At 32.8% G+C, this 15,848-nt stretch overlaps 1 protein-coding gene across 1 annotated transcript; it reads left to right on the top strand.

The window, feature by feature from the left end:
* The first annotated feature begins 2,666 nt into the window (after nt 1–2,666).
* On the top strand, nt 2,667–13,792 carry LOC149478085 (facilitated trehalose transporter Tret1-like). The gene is made up of 7 exons (XM_089709900.1): nt 2,667–2,772; nt 10,415–10,570; nt 11,493–11,691; nt 12,109–12,299; nt 12,651–13,033; nt 13,115–13,226; nt 13,527–13,792. Exons 1-7 carry the CDS (start codon nt 2,727–2,729, stop codon nt 13,790–13,792), a joined length of 1,353 nt encoding a protein of 450 aa, XP_089566026.1. The 5' UTR covers nt 2,667–2,726.
* Nucleotides 13,793–15,848: the final 2,056 nt, after the last annotated feature.

Here is a 15,848-nt window from a genome sequence, read left to right as displayed (position 1 = left end):
GTTGATTACTACAAAGATAATAATGGTTGTGATGTTTCCAATGTCCTAGAAAGTAGGTACACTTGAACAGTTTATATTTTATTTATTTATTTAATCATTTATTGTACCACACCATTTAATATTATAATCTACAGTATAATATATATATCTGTTTGGATGCGAATTACAAAAGGTGACCTTATCGCTTAAAAGCGATTTCTTCCAGGCCACCTAAGGTAGAGGATAGAGGTATATTATAATACATATAATTAAGTTTACATAATCTTATATATAAAATTCTCGTGTCACAATGTTAGTCTGCATACTCCTCCGAAACGGGTGGACCGATTCTCATGAAATTTTCTGTGCATATCGGGTAAGTCTGAGAATCGGCCAACATCTATTTTTCATATGTACCACGGGCGAAGCCGGGGCGGACCGCTAGTATTTTTCTAAAAACCTAAAACTTTGTAGTTTATCTTAAATTTGTCATTTGTCATTTGTTTTGTAAATTTTCATACCTACGTAATATAAATATTATATATTGCGTTGTTTAAAAACATTCTAAAATAAGTATTTATTTTTTTTTTTACCAATAAATAATATATAGTCTTTTAATATAACAAGTCTCGTCCCACCTATAGTAGGTAATCTTTTTGCTTGTTACCTTTTACCCAGGTTGCCTGGAAGAGATCACGTATAAGTGATAAGGTCGCCAAATAAATTGTATCTACTCTTTCTTTTTTGTAAGAAGTTGTAAGTATCTAATAACTAAGTATTTGTACAACGGTACTGTATAAAGTGTGAAATAAATAAATAATTAAGTACCTACAGACACGGAAGAGGAGACATAAATACATAATATTTTATGCAAACTTACCTATTTTAAATTCTAATAACAGCTGTTTTATGAACAATGACTGCGTAAGATATTTTTGTTTCAACTAATATTTTGTATTGTTATCATTTGTATTAAAATTTAAAACTATTTTGGTAATGTTACATATTCATGAAATTAACTATTGTTTAAAGTGATCTCCCTAAGCCCAAGGTTTTTCTTTGTCTAACACTAGTCTGGTACCTCGATTACCTACGTAACTTCATCTGCTCTAAAAAGGAATAATTTGCCATTTTTAAAACATTTCAATTGGATCTCTATTTCTATAGGCCGTAGTGCAATTTGACGAAGTCTTACTCGTTAGTAGACCAGCTAATTGGTACGATAATTATTTTAGTACCAAAAATCCCTCTTCAAATTGACAGATCCAAATGTTAGGTACCTACCAACCAGTCGAAATCGGATCATCAAGTCGAAAAAAATATAGTCGAATTGAGAACCTCCTCCTTTTTTGAAGTCGGTTGAAAATACATGTTCGATTCGAACTAGTAATTTCTGACATTAACTCGTATAAACAAACAAACTTCAGCTTTATAACGGCAATATATTGTGATTTTGAAATAAATATTGACCAATGCTATCGAAACGTCTAGACAAGTTTGAATTTAAGTTGAAATTTTCAATTTATATGCACATTGTTAACATAAGCATACCCTTTGGAAAAGCGAAACATCGTAGTGATAATTTTTTATAGTTCGATGACAGCCAACACACACTTGACCAGTGGACTGCCCCCGTATTTTTTTCAGTGTGAAAAAATAACAGCGTCTAGCGCGATTACTTTCGCACATCATGGTGTGATGTTGGTATGACATGTAAGTAGTTTCTATTTAAAAAAAAAATGTATGCGTGTACACACGTAAGAAGTGAAACTTCTTTATGACCTTATTTATCAAAAAATAATTTACTATACATGCAACTTTACAGAAATAAGTCGAATCACGCGTGGTAGGGATAAGAAAAAGATGGCGCGTAACGGAAAAATGTCACGCGTAACGAAAAAATGTTACACTAAATTTTTTTCCAACCCCGATAAAGAAGTTTCACTTCAAAAATACAATATACATTGGCGCCAATCTGCCGTTTTAGTGTGATCTGTACTGTGTCACTCATAATTAAGACGAATCTAACGACACCTTTTTAACTACAATAATTAATGGCTCACCATGGCATTGTTTCGGGACGTGCCAAGGAAACACATAACAAAAATAATTATTCCTATTTACATTTAACAATATAATTGTTACAATTTGAACAATTATTGTTACAATTATTCTAGTACCTACTGGTATACTATATTATATTATTATGTGATAGTACCTCATACTTAATTGTTATTGAAAAAATAAATCCTTACCCATCGAGGCCATCTCATCATCGAGGCCTTCTGACAATCCTATCCTACTAAATACTAATATTAAAAATGCGAAAGTTTGTGAGGATGGGTGGGTGGATGTTTAATACTCTTTCACGCAAATACTACTGAACCGATTACAATGAAATTTGCTATGTAGGTCGCTGAAGACCCAGAGTAAGACAAAGGCTATTTTTTATCCCGGAAATCATACAGGAGCGGGAACTATGCGGGTTTTTATTTGAAAGTGCGGGCGAAGCCGCGGTTGGAAATTTAGTCAAGTAATAAATATTATTATGTTTAACAAAGAATCATAAAATATAATCTAAAAATAACTTCTTACACAGTCGGATAATAAGGTAAATTTGTTAAGATTTATACCTCTAAAGAATATGTGTATCTCTTTGTATTTACTATGAACGTGTATTATTTCTGCAGCCGTTAAGTGGAGTGGTATTCTCGACTTTAATATTTAGTTATATATTTTATCGTGTGATGTTTATTTTGAAATATCATAGACAAATCTTTATCACATTATGTGGTGAGTATCTACTATTTTATATAATTATTGTAATAAAACATTAGAATTAATTATATTATCCAGAGCTTAGCTCTTCAGTGCATTAAAATATATGTATAAAAAATATAGATATTAAAGCGATGGTATGATGGATTTTATATAGAGGTGTTAGTTTATTTTCTTTGTATATTTAAAAATAATATTATTTAGTTCTCTGTTCTTTCACCATTAATGCAGAGAAGTAATAATTGACTAAAATAATAACAATTTTCATTTTTGATTCAAATGTAACTAAAAAATATTATAATAAGTTAAATAAATAGCTACTGTAGTATACCTAAGTATCAGGAATTGATGAGTATGTACATATGTCCTTCACGCACAACCGACAGAACAGATCTTGATGAAATTTTGAAGGATGATAGTTTACAGTATCATACAGGTTTCAGGCTAAGAATATCAGGGCTGAAACTTGCAGTTATATATAATGACAGAAACTTCAACATAAATAATATGTAGTTCAGTAGGTATATAATTATATATCTCATAACTAGGTTTTTGCAAACGTACGCTAAATATTTACTTTATATAGGCATTATTTTATCCATTACTTTACATTATTGCAATTTACGTGACGACTTCTCATTCAGTCCAAGACTATTGTATTCGATTTAATATAGATTATTTTTAACTAGCTTCCGCCCACGACTTTGTACGTGCATCCCCGTTTTTCCCCGTTCCCGCAAGAATTTCGGGAAATCCTTTCTTAGCGGATGCCTACGTCCTAACATCTACCTGCATGCCAAATTTCAGCCCGATACGACCAGTGGTTTGGGCTGTGCGTTGATAGATCACTATACCAGTCACCTTTGAGTTTTATATATATAGATTAATCGAAAGCATTATGTAGTTTATTATGTAACATCAAACGAACAAAGAGCTATAGAGCTAGAGCAAGAGCATTCTTTCGTGATCTTTTAGTGTAAACGAAAACTCGTATTCAGTGTTGTTCAGTATTAGAACATTGCATAGAATTTGTATACATAGTATATTATTATTAGTCTGTGATAGAATCTTTTCGAACAACGAAAGAATGCACTACGCCTGTTTGCACTAAAAGAATTTTAGATCGTGTAGGCAGAAGACGCGGGTTCGAATTCCGCCTCTAGATAAATTCTAATCTTAAAAATAAATATATTTGAATGCTATAAAACTAATAATATTAAGTAAGTAGGTATAATGTTTTTAATGTGGCTGTATTTCCATTAACTTCATGGGCAGTAGGGGCAAATGCAACTTCGGTTTCATTAATCGAATTTGCTTTTAATTATTGCCCGTAAAACTGCTATATAAAGATGGGAGCAATAATTGTCCCACTTAATATTATTATCTCTGTGCAAAATAATAAGCTGCATAAGTGCATAGGTCAAGTAATTTTAGAGATTGCATGTTTATTGCAGTTCAAAGTTTGGTTTTATACATAATAATAATATATAATGTGTATCTATTTGTATAAAATGACAAGCGGTTCACCCGTCTCTGTGGTACATGTTTTCGTTATCTCTCTATAAGAACTCATCCTCCGTACTTCAAGGAATATTATCTATAGGTACTAATATTATAAAGCTTAAGAGTTTGTTTGTTTGTTTGAACGCGCTAATCTCAAGAACTACTGATACGATTTGAAAAATTCTTTCGGTTTTGGATAGCCCATTTATCGAGGAAGGCTATATACATATAGGCTATATATCAGCACGCTAATACCAACTAATATAATATATTAGTTGTATACAATAGTAAAAAATAATTAACGAAATCGGTTAAGCCGTTCTCGAGATTTGCATTTAGCAAAAATTTAGCGTTTCATTTTTTTTTTATATATTATAGATGTATTAAACCATATACGCGTTTTCTCTTTTCATAAATAAAGATTGGAAAAAAAGAAGTAAAACTAATAGTATTACCGTTTAAATACTGCTTCTTTATCGGTTCATTATAATTTTTTTTGGCACGCTTGCCACACCCGGGAATCAAAGCGGCTAAAATATATTTAAATTACACCATGTACTTTTAATTTTTATACATCAACGATAGGGTAAATTTTTATTAAGATTAGGTAAATCTCTAACAAACATGATGAATTTACTGAAAGGAAAAAAAATCTCGACGTATAAAATCAATTGGTAAAACTTTAGATTAAAGATCGTTTATGTAGTGATTAAATAAAAAAATATAATTAACGTTTATAAAATAATTAACGTTGAATACTATACGTTTAACATATTTATGAAGAAACGGTTTTTTAAAATGCATTTTCTGCGTTACTTGTAAATTGCAATATGTATTTCTATATATTAATATGTAATAATACATCTTATTATCTATACTAATATAATACAGCTTTAGAGTTTGTTTGTTTGAACGCGCTTATCTCAGGATTTCAGGAACTACTTGTCCGCTTTGAAAAATTATTTCGGTGTTAGATAGCCCATTTATTTAGGGAGGCTATATAATATTATTATCATCAACAGGAGCGGAGAAATGCGGGTAAAACTGCGGGGCACAGCCTGTGTTACATTTGACTAAAACATTATATATGTATAAAAGACACCGATACCAATTATAACGCTTATTACCTACCTTTATTACTATTATAATTTATAATTATAACCGCCCGCGGCTTTGCCCGCGTAGTCAAAGAAAAATCCGCATGTTTTCCATTCCCGTGGGATTTCCGGGATAAGACGTATAAATAGCCTATGTCCTTACTCAGGTCTCAAGCTATCTTAATCGATTCAGTGGATAGGGAGGCCTGACGAAGAGAGAAAATAAAGAGTTACTTTCATTAGGATTTTTCTGCCATTTTTCTATCCATACTAATATTATAAATGCGAAAGTAACTCTGTCTGTCTGTCTGTTACTCAATCACGCCTAAACTACTGAACCAATTTGCATGAAATTTGGTATGGAGATATTTTGATACCCGAGAAAGGACATAGGCTACCTTTTATTGCGAAATATGTACCACGGGCGAAGCCGGGGCGGACCGCTAGTTCTTTATAAATTTAAACTTATAAATTGACTGTACCTACACGTATAATATTACAATATAGATAATGTTGAGTAGATTAATATTAGATTATTATTTATCAATAATATGTATGCTTAAGGTGTTTTGATAAACAATCTTTTAAGAGTTATAGGTTTCCATATTGTTCGTAGAGCTAAGTCATCACTACATAGTATAAAACAAAGTCGCTTTCTCTGTCCCTATGTCCCTATATCCCTATGTCCCTTTATATGCTTAAATCTTTAAAACTACGCAACGGATTTTGATGCGGTTTTTTTTAATAGATAGAGTGATTCAAGAGGACGGTTTTAGTATAATATAATTTATTAGGTTTTAGACAAAGCGGGCGAAGCCGCGGGTGGTAAGCTAGTATAGAATAAAATGTTTGCCGACACTGGGAATAATAATACTACTATTATGCATAAAAATAAACCTGCTTTTAAATTCAGCAACTGAGAGTAGAACCAATGATTGATGTTGAAGTCTTCTTAATTAGATAGCCTACAAGCAACCCGCTCGCGGCTTCGCCCGCTTTATCTAAACCCAATAAATGATATATTTATGTATACTAAAACCTTCCTCAAGAATCACTCTATCTATTAAAAAACCGCATAAAAATCCGTTGCGTAGTTTTAAAGATTTATGCTTACATAGGGATATAGAAAACGACTTTGTTTTATACTAGTCGTGATTATGTATATTTGTATAGCATTCCGCGATAAATTGACTTTCCAATATGAAAAAAAAAGATCAATTCAAGCAATTATTACTTAATAATATTCTAATCAAGTTCAAACAAACAATCATATTATCTAAATATAACATCTCAGATAAACAAGTACGCAGTAAGTAGATACGTATAACGTAAAATACAAAAAGTAAAGACTCCTGCTAGTGCTAATCTTTACTGTATCTATTTTAATTGCTGCAATGTGTGAGTATGCATTATGTAACAACTCTAATACTAGGGACATAGAGGTGATTTTAGAATGACAAATGGGTCTATTTAAATTGGTGATTGTGAATACAATTAGCAGAAGTTAAACGTACAAGGACATAATTTCTTATTATGTACATATCTTAATTCTATGCAAACACTTCCTCTTTATTATGTTTTAACATTAAAGATATCATACTACTTGCAAGAATTTGTAAATTATATCACTGCACTTTTCATATTACATAATAACATAATTTAAATTTTCAAGTGCACGATAATAATCAGTGGATGAAGTAGGTATATTAAATAGAAACAATAGATAAGTATTAAGCTCTTTATTATAATAAATGAAATGAATGCAAAATTACACTTCTAATATTAAATCTGAAGGACGAATTAGACCTATACCCGTGGGTCGTCGCCCTGTCGTTGTCGTCGTTGATGCGGCTTGACCTGTGGGCTTGACGGAACACAGTGGGCTGTGGGGTTTTGGTCGGTAGTAATCCGACATAACCCACGGCCCCTTCCCCGGAGGCCGTGGGTGTCTACTGTCTATGCAAGATTTCCCCACTAAAAAAAATATGTCATAAATTACACTCAAAAATAATACACGAATACTTTGACGACATCTAAAATTATTCCATTGTCCAATATTTGAAGATTTTCTATTGACCAAATTTTAATCTTATCCGGATTTCCTTAGGAGACATTAGTTTAATACCAGCAGTAAGAAAATAACTTTTTATTATCTGTATGTTTAAATAGATTATTAGCTCTATTATAGTCTATATTATCTCCATAATTCAGATAAGTGAGATAAAACAAAGTAAATACGACTTCTATGGTCGTTGCTATTTGCTTTACCACAGATCATATTATAATACTACTAGCTGTTCCCGCAGCTTCGCCTGCATTGAAAATAATATTTCATGGTACAAACTTTCATCCCCTATTTTATCCCCTTGGAGGTAGAGGTCCTAACATCTACCTGCATGCCTTCAGCCCGATCCGATCAGTGGTTTGGGCTGTGCGTATCAACGCGATAAATCGCTATGTCAGTCAGTCAGTCCTTTGAGTTTTATATTATTATGGGTACTAGATTACCGCCCGCGGCTTCGCCCTCTATGTCTAAAGCTTAATAAATTAAAAATATCTTCCTCTTGACTCCTATCTGTTCAAAAAACTGCATCAAAATCCGTTGCATAATTTTAAAGATTTACGCATACAAATGGACCGAGAAAGCGACTGTGTTTTATACTATGTAGTGACTATACTAGTTTGTTAGTGTTTGACTTACAAATTAACTGTCCATAAAAACCTTTAAAATATAGGTAGGTACTGTAGGTACTTTTTCCGGTTGAAACACGTGTAGTTAGTCATTAAAAAATATAATATAATAACATTGTACTGATAAATCTTGGAATCCGCGAATACATAAGACTTATTATTTTGTTAAGTAATAAAAGTTAATAAGTAGAATATATTTAGAATGAGGAAAATGACATAATTTGATAAGGTAGGTAGGTTAATGTTTTAATTTTGTTTCATTGATACAAAGAAAAAAGTCTAGAGATGCAACGAATAGTTGTTTGGCCAGATACCGGATACCGTATTATGTTCGGCCTGAGTGAGTGACCTGACCACCTGCACCAGCCGAATGTTCGGTATCCGGCCGCTGAATATTCGGCCGGCGGCATTTTCTTCGGGAACGTTCGCGCGGTCACAGTTCTTGGTAGAGACACTTTTATCGTGTCAGTCAGCACGAAACAATTTCGTAAAAAAAATTTCGTTAAAAATAATGAAAAGCTTCAATTACAACTGTGTCTTTATTTAGATTATATTTATAAATTCTACCAAGTTTACTATCCGGTATCCGGCCTGATGGTACATTACCATCCGGTATGAGGCCGGATAGTAAAAAAGGGCCGGATAAGCCGGATACCGGATAGGAACCGAATATTCGGTGCATCTCTAGAAAAAACTTATTAAGACAACGATCCAAAATAAACATTATTTCCATCTTATTAAGTCTTAACAATGAGATGAGACCTCATTAGAACATTGTAATCAATTTATGAATTGAAAAACTATATGTAGGTATCTACCTATACAAACATTAGGTCACCATGTACTTAACTACTTGTAATTAATAGTAACTATACTTACTCGATTGTTATGTGTACTAGAATAAGATGTAAAACTTAATCTATACTAATATTATAAAGCTGAAGAGTTTGTTTGCTTGTTTGTTTGTTTGTTTGAACGCACTAATCTCGGGAACTACTGGTCCGATTTGAAAAATTCTTTCGGTGTTAGAAAGCTCATTTATCGAGGAAGGTTATAGGCTATATATCATCACGCAACGACTAACAGGAGCGGAGCCACGGGGGTGAAACCGCGGTTAGCAGCTAGTCTATCAATATAAACTACGTACATATTTAATTTCTAAACTAAAGGAGGAAACCTTAGGAAGTAAATACGTTTATAGTAGTATGTTCTGTTAAGCATTAGTAGTATGTTCTGTTTAGTAAATGTCCAAAAAGTATAAACACTTTTTTTGTAGGTACTTACATAATCATATTATGTTTTAATGTTATAATAATTATTGTTATGGTTTATGCGAAATGCATGCTTATCTACAGTGTAATCAGCGACATACATTCCTGAATTACACTATAAGTAGTTGTCTATACAACAGAAATTACGGCAACCATCATAATATATTGTAGTAATAAAATTTTACATAAGTGTTCCGAGACTAATTATTATTATTATGCTCATCGTGTAATAAATTATACCACATCCATTCATTCATCTTCCTTGTAATTACAGGAAAATTCGTATTAATTACAGTTTAAAATAAATCCATACTAATATTATAAATGCGAAAGTAACTCTGTCTGTCTGTCTGTTACTCAATCACGCCTCAACTACTGAACCAATTTGCATGAAATTTGGTATAGAGATATTTTGATACCCGAGAACGGACATAGGCTACTTTTTATCCCGGGAAAATGACGCAATCCCGGAAATCCCACAGGAACGGGAACTATGCGGGTTTTTCTTTGACTGCGCGGGCGAAGCCGCGGGCGGAAAGCTAGTGACCTATAAAATATAATGAACCTTTGTAACTAGCCGTAGCTTGCAGCTTCACTCGTTTCGTGGCGGGGTAAAAAGATAAAGTTACATTTAGCATAGAATATTAATTAAGACATATAAAGTGTTATCTATATCTGTACCAGATTGTACATTTAATTACAATATTTTTAAATGAAATAATATATCCCTATAACATCTCTCATTCTTTCGCTTTTATTTGTATTAGCTGTGCCGCGCAGATTTACCCTCGGGCGAATACGAGTATTAGTACCTACCTATACTAGCTGCGCTCCGCGGTTTTACCCGCGTGGTTCCGCTCCTGTTAGTCTTAACGTGATGATATTATATAACCTATAACCGTCCTCGATGAATGGGCTATCTAACACCGAAAGAATTCAACTCGGACTAGTAATTCCTGAGATTAGCGCGTTCAAACAAACTCTTCAGATTTATAATATTAATATAGATATGATAGATATTATAGATAGATGATATATATAGATAGATTATGATGATAGATACACACATAGATTTATGCTTATGTTTCATTACAGTGTATATCGGCCAAATGCTAGGAGGGTATCTGCTCAGTTGGACGGCTCCAGTGATCCCCAAATTGGAGGACCCAAACCAATCACCTCTGTCCCGAACTCTCACTGACGTGGAGAAATCTTTGCTGGCTTCTGTCATTTATGTTACGGGATTTCCAGGTATTTTAACACGCTTTTATCAGCGTCACCTGTATCATAAACATACACGACTTCTTTCAACTCGATTTTGACCTTTGTAGTGGGTCAAAATCGAGTTTAAATGTGACGGAGAGATTGAATTCACTTATAAAGCATCGGTGATACAATAATTTCATGTTATTTTGAGTTGTTTTACCCTTTTTATAAGTAACTAGCGGTCCGCCCCGGCTTCGCCCGTGGTACATATTTCGCAATAAAAGGTAGCCTATGTTCTTTCTCAGGGTCTAAATATTATCTTTGCCAAATTTCATCAAAATCGGTCCAGTAGTTTATGCGTGAAAACCATACATACATACATACAAACTTTTCCTCTTTATATATTATTATAGTATAGATTTATTAATTACTTATAATAATTATTGATAGCTAGTACATGTATGATAGAAGAAATTAAACACAAAGGCCAATTAAAACTTTTTACTCAAAACTAATTTTGTAGTATAAAAGAAAACTAATTTTAGTTTAGTCGATTAAAGTTATTCTTTTTGGTTTACTACATCAAAGTTATAATTATCCATACTCAAATAGACTTGAATCTCTTCGAGTAGACATTGTGATCAATTTGTAATATAAAAAAAATGTGTGCGTGTACTAGTCTACACACGTAAGAAGTGAAACTTCTTTAAGACCTTATTTTTAAAAAAATAATTAATATATGCAACTTTACAGAAATACGTCGAATCACGCGTGGTAGGGATAAGAAAAAGATGGCGCGTAACGGAAAAATGTCACGCGTAACGAAAAAATGTTACACTAAATTTTTTCCAACCCCGATAAAGAAGTTTCACTTCAAAAACTATTCAACGTGTGTTTTCTATGCCATTTTACGAATGGGGTAAAACTCATAGTAAATGTATCCTTATATTTTACTGATTTCTTTCAGGTGTGTTCTTTACTAGTTGGCTAGCGAATTACAAGGGTCGAAAACCAACCTTGATAATGGGATCATTTATACTTCTAATCTCATTTCTTATATTAGCCGTAGCTACGAATTTCACCACTTTATTAATTGGAAGATTAGTTACTGGTTTTGGAATAAGTTTCGGTGGTGTTATAACGACAGTTTATCTGGGTGAGATTGCGTTAGTATGTGTTGTATTTATTTCATTGATTTTATTTCCATCAACATTTGAAGATTTATAATCACTAGTTTTAGTACGTAGTGAATGTCAAAATATCGCCCATAAGTTTAATTCATTTAGATTTTTTGTAGATATTTGATAATTTATTATTAACTTCCTAAATTTAAAAGAAAAAAATCTCATCAGAATTAGTTTATGAATTTAAGTGACCAAAAAAAAAGACGGTTTGCACTCCGGGAGTGCCGGCAGAAGTGAAAACTTGATTATTAACGTTGAGCATGTTTGATATCCATCCGTCTTACGCTTTTTCGATCAGGTCACGTGTCCTGACGCGAGTTTAAGATTTTATACCCAACGCCGCTAAAGAAGTTTTCACTTCAATAATGTAATCAATAATTATACATGTTTTGTTTTCAGTTCCACTAATATTCGAGGTATTACGTTGACTGGACTGGGAATCATACAAACTTTTGGTTCTCTAATTATGGTTACAGTAGGACCTTTTGTTTCATACGCAGTTATATGTTACATAGGTGTTGCAATATCAATTGTTTATGTAATAGCAATGTTCCTGATACCAGAATCTCCTGTATATCATGTGGTTAAAGGTATTTAAAATTTATCCTATTTTGTTAACAATTTTCGATTAGGTACTAGCTGAAAAATTGTCTCTAGACCATAAAATACAACAGTGTTCTTTAATAGACGAATTATTAAAAAACTAGATTACCACCCGCGACTTCGTTCGCTTTGTCTAAAACCTAATTAATTATATACTAAAACCTTCCTCTTGAATCAGTCTATCTATTACAAAAAACCGCATCAAAATCCGTTGCGTAGTTTTAAAGATTTAAGCATACCCTATGTCCCTATGTCCCTATGACATAGGGACGGAGAAAGCGACTTTGTTTTATACTATGTAGTGATGTTCAGTAATTTAGTAATCGTAATATTTTCAGACAATGAAAAAAAGGTACTTGCAGTGCTCAAAATCCTAAACAGAGAGTCTGCATTACAAGAAGTCATCGATCTGAACAAGAACAAAGTCGTAGCAAGCGCTAGAGAAGATTGGAAAGAATTGTTCACTTTGAAATGTAACAGACGAGGTTTATTCATAACGGGAACAATAATGGCATTACATTATATAAGTGGTATTTTGGTTATATCATTTTTCGTAACGACAATATTTCAAGCCGCTGGATCGTCTATAGAACCAAATATAGCATCTATTATTATTGGATGTACACAATTAGTAGGGAGCTCGTTGGCACCAATTTTCATAGAAAGATCTGGAAGACGAATTCTATTGTTGACTTCTACAGCTATTTGCTGTTTAAGTATGGTAAGTTGGTTTATTTCTGGACTATTTATTGGTTGATTCCTTTTTATATTTGGTTCATTAAAAATAAATACTTTCTTTCAGAAATTCTTTGGTGTATATTTTTATTTGAGCTATATTGAATCGCCAATCGTGGAAAAAATCAAATGGCTGCCATTAACGTTGTTGATAATATTCTTCTTGAGTAATAATATGGGTAAGATATCAATTACTTATTTCATCTAAAAATTATTTTGATCAAGTAGGTAGTTATTTCTTTTGCACACGTTTATTAAATAAGTAAAATTAATGCAATAATTAATTGGAATTTTATTAATGAATTTAAGATAGTTACATCAATTTAATTATTTTGAAGCCAGACGAGCAAAATGTAATTAAAATTTTAGAACTCAAGATTTTTGGTAAAATATCTAACATGGTTACTATCTCTATTGTTAATTTTATGAGCAATATCTATAACTTATTCGTAGTGTTCTAAAAAGCATTTGTTTTACAGGTTTTGGCACGATTCCTAGTACATTAACAGGAGAAATGTTTAGCTGTAATGTTCGTAGTAAGGGCACAGCCGTCGTCTTCGCGATATCCTGGGCCTGTGGGTTCGCTGTCACCACCCTGTTCAACTCCATGCTGACCCTGGGAGCCTACTTCGTGTTCTGGTTCTTCGCTTTTACCTGCTGTTTGGCTTTCTTATTCACTCTCTTCTTTGTCCCTGAGACGAAAGGCAAGAGCCTTGTTGAAATACAGGAAATGTTGAGCAAATGATATAATTTGTGTTTTATTTCTTACTTTCTTCTTACTCTACCTTTGTGATTGTAATTGTAGTAAAGATTATCTTAAATCATCTTTATGTTTGTAAGTATGTACTAATTGTATGCTTGCAGAAGTATCGTTAAATCAGTAGTACTTTGATACTTTCGTACTTTTATATAATACTAGCTTACCACCCGTGGCTTCGCCCGCTTTGTCTAAAACCTTATAAATTATATACTAAAACCTTCCTCTTGAATCACTATCTATTAAAAAAACCGCATCAATATCCGTTGCGTAGTTTTAAAGATTTAAGCATACAAATGGACATAGGGACAGAGAAACTTTGTTTTATACTATGTAGTTATACTACTTAAATGCCTCAATGAACTTCTTCTATAGTAATGTCTTTGTTTTAAATGAATTTGTTGGTAAACAAAAGTGATTGATGATACGTGAGTGCAGTATATCCATCTCTTAAAATACTTTCTTAAATAACACGATACTGTACTTAAATATTTCGTCTGCAGATTAATGTAAAAACTTTTCGTTGTGAAAATGATTGTACGAGGAGAAATTAAATGTAGCGTATAGCATTAGCAAAGATAAATTTCGCTTTATGGTTAAAATAACGACAATGTCTTTAATCGCAGTGCTTACTAATGCAATTATTTACCATTTAAATGTAGATTTTAAAGATACATTGAGCAATGGTGGCTTTAAGAAGGTCTGATTTTCGGAATCCCCATTTTTCATAGAAATAAATGGAATATCAGAAATTACACTCTACTGTGTCGTGTTCAATAGTGTGCATTTTTTTATGAAATGGTAATAGTAAATAAAATATTATATCAAAAATAATTAACTGGTAAAAGTGAAAAACTAACGTTGAAACCTAAATTTCTTCGTTTTTGTTAGGGTTCCGTAGCCAAAATGGCAAAAACGGAACCCTTATAGTTTCGTCATGTCCGTCTGTCCGTCTGTCCGTCTGTCCGTCTGTCACAGCCGATTTACTCGGAAACTATAAGTACTACAGTGATGAAATTTGATGGGAATATGTGTTGTATGAACCGCTACAAAAATATGACACTAAATAGTAAAAAAAAGAATTGGGGGTGGGGCCCCCCATACATGTAACTGAGGGATGAAATTTTTTTTTTCGATGTACATACCCGTGTGGGGTATCAATGGAAAGGTCTTTTAAAATGATATAAAGTTTTCTAAAAAACATTTTTCTTAAAGTGAACGGTTTTTGAGATATCAGCTCTCAAAGTCGTAAAAAGTATGTCCCCCCCCCTCTATTTTTATAACTACGGGGTATAAAATTCTAAAAAAAATAGAGGTGATGCATGCTAATTAACTCTTTCAACGATTTTTGGTTTGATCAAAGTATCTCTTATAGTTTTTGAGATAGGTTGATTTAACTGTAATTTATTATATTTGCTGCTACGGAACCCTTTGTGCGCGAGCCCGACTCGCACTTGGCCGGTTTTTTTATTTAGAAACTGTATATCTCCTTCCGACATAATCAACTCTGACTTGAACAGCATCTTGGCTTCCGGTTAGGTACATTTTGCACCATTTATCTCGATCGATCTGCTCTTGACAATTGACAGTTTCACGTATAAATCAGTGTCTGTTACATCAATCCATTGAAAATGGTAATGGCGAATAGAATGTCGGCCATTTTGCCAAATAAGCCCTGATAACCATGGTTCAAGAAAGGGTATTCTTGAACTGTAATGCAATTGCTTATTTCTCTAATAATACCACGCTCTAGAGTTTTCGCTTGTTTGAAGGAGCTAATCTCCGTGATGCCTGCGTAGCCGAAACAAACCGCTAGTTATTAACGTACCTAAATATGTGTTCTTCTGTGTTATGAGATTTTTTTTGATAAGCTTAACTACTAATGGCTGTTCCCAATATTCAAACTACGGTAATAGATAGACAGCTATCTCCGATAGCTAGTAAAGTTCTATCTATCGTAAGATAGATACGATATTGGGAACGGCCATTACTGGCTGACAGCTGTCAAAACGTTATTGGGACGCTCAAATAGACAAATTCAAAG

Source organism: Colias philodice, chromosome 23, assembly GCF_061535455.1.
Source record: "Colias philodice isolate Cphi_HAF_F1 chromosome 23, ilColPhil1 Martin Lab GWU primary, whole genome shotgun sequence".
NCBI classification, from domain to species: Eukaryota; Metazoa; Arthropoda; class Insecta; order Lepidoptera; family Pieridae; genus Colias; species Colias philodice.
The sequence above is the reverse complement of the archived record's forward strand: the minus strand, read 5'-3'. Positions and strand labels throughout refer to the sequence as shown.